The sequence below is a fragment of the Anarrhichthys ocellatus genome, unplaced genomic scaffold (assembly GCF_004355925.1).
Source record: "Anarrhichthys ocellatus isolate YVR2014 unplaced genomic scaffold, GSC_Weel_1.0 scaffold4, whole genome shotgun sequence".
Taxonomy (NCBI): domain Eukaryota; kingdom Metazoa; phylum Chordata; class Actinopteri; order Perciformes; family Anarhichadidae; genus Anarrhichthys; species Anarrhichthys ocellatus.
Window position 1 is genome coordinate 12,847,383 of NW_022280034.1, and position 6,318 is coordinate 12,853,700.

At 48.0% G+C, this 6,318-nt stretch overlaps 1 protein-coding gene across 2 annotated transcripts in view; it reads right to left on the reverse strand.

The window, feature by feature from the left end:
• The window catches only part of csnk1e (casein kinase 1, epsilon), an 8,733-nt gene that overhangs the window by 1,952 nt on the left and 463 nt on the right, over positions 1–6,318 (reverse strand). For both annotated transcript variants that reach the window (XM_031843776.1, XM_031843775.1), the window contains exons 2-10: positions 5,079–5,176; positions 4,867–4,977; positions 4,255–4,403; positions 2,342–2,570; positions 1,898–2,068; positions 1,603–1,751; positions 1,229–1,427; positions 999–1,144; positions 74–139 (exon numbers count right to left, since the gene is read on the reverse strand). In XM_031843776.1, the coding sequence (XP_031699636.1) occupies positions 107–139; positions 999–1,144; positions 1,229–1,427; positions 1,603–1,751; positions 1,898–2,068; positions 2,342–2,570; positions 4,255–4,403; positions 4,867–4,977; positions 5,079–5,154 (1,263 nt within the window). In that variant the 5' untranslated portion in view covers positions 5,155–5,176 and the 3' untranslated portion in view covers positions 74–106. The remainder of the gene's footprint in view (positions 1–73; positions 140–998; positions 1,145–1,228; positions 1,428–1,602; positions 1,752–1,897; positions 2,069–2,341; positions 2,571–4,254; positions 4,404–4,866; positions 4,978–5,078; positions 5,177–6,318) is intronic.

Consider the following 6,318-nt stretch of genomic DNA (forward strand, 5'->3'; position numbering starts at 1 on the left):
GTGTGTGTGTGTGTGTGTGTGTGTGTGTGTGTGTGTGTGTGTGTGTGAGTGAGAGAGAGAGACTTGTCCATACCTGCCACTGACCTGCAGGTCAGCCAGGAGTAGCTCACTTTGCCAGATGTTCAAACGGCACACTGACCTGAGTGTGGAGGGAAAGATGGGAAGCTTGAAGCAGATCAAATGGAAAAGACAGAAACCTGAAGAATACACTGTATTTAAGATCTGAGCTCTTTCATGCCCAAATCATTTTGGCTTTCTTAGTTCTTGATTTAAGTTGAGATCTTTGGTCAGAATATGGATATTTGTGATCTGTTAAAAAGTGTCCCTGGAGTTTTCCTCTCACAAAGTAGACCCACAGAGGAGCAGAAGCACACAAATCGACAAAATGTGTGGACCGGCAAGATTAATCAAGATCATAGAAATATACGCAAACGTCCTTATTTTGTCTGCGTCACAGTTAATTCATGACACCGCAGACTGTGCAGTGTCATTGAGGTTGTATTTGTTTGAATTTGGAACAGCTCCACCAGATTACTAGTGCATGTGGGATTATTTGAGTGGTGATGGAAAGGAAGTCTGGATATTTAGAATGGCTGGCATTACTGCAGGATGCTGACACGATCCCTGATAAACGAAAGAGCAATGGAGAGAGTTTTGGGACACAAACCTGACTCGGCGGATTAGTCTACTCTGTTTGTTTCACGTCAGACTTAAACTGCACAGCAACGACAACTCTTCACATCAATATATTAGTGGTGGTAATTATGAGTAGATTATGTTTGGTTATTTCCCTAGCTCCACTATTTGCAATTTGGCATCATGCATTATGAATTTGCATCAACATGAGTGGCAAGAATAACAGAGAATCCAGCAAGGTCAACATGCAGTTCAAGATAAAAAGAATCCTTCTGTGAGCTCTGTGTGCTCTATAAATCGCCACCAAATAAATAAGACGCGGGCACTCTCAGCTCAAGCAACTGATGCCACAGTCTTCCCACCTGTGATGCGGCAATGCGCGATTGGTCGAGGCGTGCGGTGAGGTCGGAGGAGGAGACGTTGGCGGGGGCCCCGCGATGAAGCCTCATGGCCACCTTCCTCTCTCGCTCGGCTCGCTCGGCTCTCCCCGCCTGAGGGGAGCGGTTCCCTGCAAACAAAGACAAACGTTTGAACTGAGGGCCGTCAGTCTCTGTTACAGTTGCATCTCCGAAACCGCGGGCGTCACCCTGACCTGACTGCTGGACCACGCGCGTGGCCGGGTTCGAGGGAGCAGCATCCGCCTCGTTCCTGACTCTGTTGGCCGCTGAAGGGTTCGGAGCAGGCGGCAGAGCGCGACCTCCGGCTCCTCTTTGGCCTCCTCCTGCTCGCTCCTCGCCCTCTTTTCCCTCCCTCCTCTCCCTCTCTCCATCCTCTGCGGTCCTGCCGGCCCCCTGAAACACAGAGGAACAGCGCGGATGTGAATGTGTGCCGAAGAGGACCAAAATGGAAAAGGCTTTTGAACCTCCAAGCTTGAGCTAGTTGGACGAAAGCGCCACGCTGACAGTGCTCTGCTAACTGCAACTGTCCCAGAGCGGGACGGGTTTGAGTTCTGGACGAGCCACTCACAAACTTCAGCATGTTCCAGTCAAAGACGTAGTCGTAGGAGAAGCCCTGTCTGTGGAAAAGGTTCCTGAAGAGCTGCCTCAGGTAGGAGTAGTCCGGCTTGTCGTCGAACCGCAGGGAGCGACACATGTTCAGGTAAGTGGAGAACTCAGCTGGGAAGCACAAGAGAGCAATCGGAATCAGCCTAATCGCCCGAGCATGTGTGCACATATATGGAGTTTGATTCGACAAGACCGAATCATTGCAATGGTCCTCTTTAAATTGGCCTTTTCTCCGGTTTCTGTTTGTCTTTACTCACATGGGTATCCCTTGCAGAGCACCTCGATGGGCGTGGACATCTTCTTCTCGCTGATGCGTTCGTACTTCTGCCTCTTGGTGGCAGCCTTGAGGCCCTGCCAGGGCAGAGAGCCCAGGTTGAAGTACATGAGAACGTAGCCCAGAGACTCCAGGTCGTCTCGCCTTGACTGCTCTGTGGAGGAGAAGACAGAACAGAGAGAGAGAGAGGAGCGGAGAGGGGAGAGTGAGAAGAAGAAAAAGGACAGGAGGAGACAAAAAGAGAAGTGGAAGATATAAGGAAGAAGGAGAGGAAAAGACACGGAAGGAGGCTGCAGTTTGGAGAATCCAGTTCTGACCAACAAACATGCAGATCGCAACATATTCAGCTGACACTCCACAGCGGCGTTAGCAGAGCAAACATAAACTCCAGATATGTAGGCCGAGCACTGCCTGTGTGCTGCCTTACCAATGCCCAGGTGGGTGTTGATGGAGGCGTAGCGGGCGGTGCCGGTGAGGTTCTTGTTCTCACGGTAGGGGATGTGCTGGTGCGTTCGGGCGTCCCGGTATTTCTTGGCCAGGCCGAAGTCGATGATGTAGACCAGGTTGCCCTTCTTGCCGAGCCCCATCAGGAAGTTGTCAGGCTTCACGTCTCTGTGGATGAAGTTCTTGGAGTGGATGTATTCAATCCTGCTGATCTGGAACAAAGAGGTGGGGAATATGGATGGAAGATGGATTTACAGAGACCTGAACCTGGCTTGAGCAACAAAATCAATCACAATCGACGTTTCTTTGCCTTAAAGGGGTACTGCAGCAATTTAACACTGGCCTTTCATAAAGTTGGAGGACTCACAAGAGACATATTTAAACTAGAACTCTGTTGTATGCCTCTGCCAACCAGTCCTGTTGCAATTTACATCCATGTCTGTCCAAAATGTCATCACTTTATCCTATTAGGTATTTGTATGAAATTGTCATATTTAGCGTATAAATTCTTGCGTTATGGCCAGAAAACGTGTTTTGTGAGTTTGACCACCAAATTCGAATCAATATATTTAGTCAACCTTGTGTGCAAGTGATACATGTGTGTCAAATTTGAATAAATTCCCTCCAGGTGTTCCTGTGATAACGCGTTCACGAGAATGGACCGGGCTGGGTGGACAAAAAAAACAATAATGCTTCAGTTTGACCCCAAAAAATGGAAAGAAATGACATCTTTACAGTAATGGATTACCTTTCACATCTCTGCAAGTGATTCTCATAACATGTTAAAAGAAGTGGAGGTCAATGGCTGCCTATGAGGTGGTATGCTATAGAAAAGGGTAGTATTCGGTCAGTAGGTCAGTATGTCCAATTGTGGGCTACGGTCCTGTCAGTTATCAATTTGACGAGGGATTGACAGAGTTAAAGAGGGCTCGGTCTAAAACTGAAAGTGAGTTTTAAAGGCCACAAGTCTCATTGCCCAGTGAAATAATAGTTGAGCCATTGGTATTGATCAATAACCCTGTCAGCCTTTCTGTAGATATATAGAGGCCATTCAGTGTTATGAGACAGTTAAAACCTTAGTTATTGCCCCTGGAGAGGACAGGAGAGGAGAGGAGAGGAGAGGAGAGGAAAGGAAAGGAGAGGACAGGAAAGGAGAGGACAGGAGAGGAGAGGAGAGGACAGGAGAGGAGAGGAGAGGAAAGGAAAGGAGAGGACAGGAGAGGAGAGGACAGGAAAGGAAAGGAGAGGACAGGAGAGGAGAGGACAGGAAAGGAGAGGAGAGGAAAGGAAAGGAGAGGAGAGGAGAGGACAGGAGAGGACAGGAGAGGAGAGGAGAGGACAGAAGTTATAACGACGACAGCAGAAAGAGCGATTAGGAAAAGAGGTCGACGTTTTCAAAGAGAAAATGGGAGGAAAGAACAATTGTGCCAGTTGCAGACTAAAGAATGACATATGAGGGATTAAAGAGACTCATAAAAGACAGCACAGGCTTGACCCCTGCCACGAGGATTAGGCCGTCTTGCGGGGGCTGCCGCGTCCTAGATTGCCATTGACTTTTATGGAGGAGCTGAATGGTCAGAGATAGTGAGGGGATGAGCTTTGTCTCGGGCCAGGAAACAAGCGTCAGAGAATTATTCGCCGATTTTCAAATGATCCATTTTGCTCCGGTCTTAAAATAGCATCCTTTCATTGGAATCTGCGTAACTTCCAAGCCGGAGGTTGACTTCAGTGCATTATGTGCAAGCAAAGGTGCACATGCATGAACTTTAACCGCGAGCTCTTCTAGTCATGAGTTATTACTGAGGGCCCGTGTGGAAACGATGGGCTCTGGATCTGAGGATCAACCCTGATGAACTATTAGGTTTTACACACTGCGGGTCGGTCGGGCTGTCTCACCATCTGGTCGGCCAGCAGCAGGACCGTCTTCAGACTGAACTTGCGGGAGCAGAAGTTGAACAGGTCCTCCAGACTGGGGCCCAGCAGCTCCATTACCATAACATTGTAGTCGCCTTCCGCTCCGCACCACTTAATAGACGGGATTCCCACTGTGGGGAGGAAGGCGGCGGGGGGGAATCAGAGGGTTAGGAAGCAGAACAGTGCGTAATAACAGGGTTGACAATGGTTATAATCCACCCATTTACAAAACAATTTACAATACAATATATATACAGCGCATATACTATATATACTGTATATTCTCTTAACACCTCTGACTACACCTCAACACTACTGAATGGCCATTAATATCTCTCAACAACCCTGAACTGACTTCAATGCTCCTTAATTCCACTCAAAGACGCCTTTCAGTGTCCCTGAATGCACCTCAAACACCCTTAAATGTTCTGAAATCCCTCTTTAAGGTCTCTAAATGCACTGCAATGCCTCCTAAACAGCACTCCCATCATCATTTCCCTCAGCACCTCTAAATACCCCTTAGCTCCCCTTGAACTCTTCACTGCCTCTCAGTGCCTCCTAGTAAAGCATTAAAAAGCCTTAAGCACATCTTACCTCCACCCTGCATCATCTTGTAAAACTTGCTCTCGATGTGGAGCTGTGGATGTTTGGTTTTCACACATTCCAGTTTGATGGCTACTTCCTCTCCTGTAGCAATGTTAGAGCCTGGTGGGAGAAATGCCGGAGATGTAGTTACAACACATCGTGTCTTTCCAACAATGAAGATAAAGGACCCATATCGGGTCACAAACAGTCCAAATTCTCACCGAGGTAAATATCTCCAAAGGATCCGCTCCCTATCTTCCTCCCAAGGCGGTACTTGTTCCCCACCCTCAACTCCATGGCTTCTGAGCTTTTCAACACACTGAGGGAGTAAACACACACACAAACACACACGGAGCTGTCATCAATCAGTGGTGATCAATATAGTACAAGGACAGTGGTGCAAACTGCAGACTTTACACTGAAAGCTATGAACCCTGGGGCGGCTGCATGGTGGAAGGAAATGAAACTGGAATCTTGAGGGAAAAAAAATGAAAAAATCAACGGCAAGGATGAGAAAGAATGAAAAGTGTGAATTACTGAGGCACGGCAGTGACGTAGTGCAGCCTGAGTTACTGGAACTGTAAAAGGAAAATGTTGTTCCACAGTTGCAGTTATGAAGTGACTTTATGTGACTGAAGCCACTGCGGAAGCAAAAGATTTTCAAGACTTCAGGGTCTCATGTCGCCACCCTGCTCCTGTCTGACATGTTCTGTTGAGTTAGAGTCGACTCAGAGGACGACAATGCAGGCCAATAAAGTGTTTATAAAGTGCACGGGCCTGCACTGCTGTCCTCTGAGGAAAACCAAGCGTGTAGTTGTATAACATGATTTATTCAGAGCTGATTGGGGGGGGGGGGCGGGGCTGGATCAGCATCTTACTCCATCTTCCCAAAAGCACTCTAAGGGGAGTCTGGTCCTGTGTACAAGTGATTTGCACAAACTCTCCAAATTGTCGAATGAGTCATGTTTTTCCTCATCCGAGGCCCCGTGTGTGTCTGAGCGGCCATGGAACAGGGATTTAAAAGTGGGAAATGACTGAGGTTAGGCTTTACAAGGCAGTTTGACAATGCACTTAACGCTGACTAAGTTATTTTATTTTATTTTATGGTCTTGGCTGCGTTGTAGACCTGTACACGTTCCTGTCCACATACACTGTGCAGGGGGAAATAAAGCAGAGCGAGCCACTGCTGCACATTACCAAACCTCAGAGCTCCACTGCCAGTGTTACAGAACGGAGACCCGCTGCTGCTGCAAAGGACTGCAACAAAAACAAACACGCGAGACGACGTATATTTTTCAGAGAGAATACTTCATGCAGTTGCCCCAGATAGCACAGGAGACGGAAGGGGGAAAAACACCCAAAACACACACCGTTTATCCCGCACTGACCATCAAATGTGGGAATAATTCCCATAACCGCACCCCTCCACACACAGGTAGGACCTCTGAACAAGCGCACCCC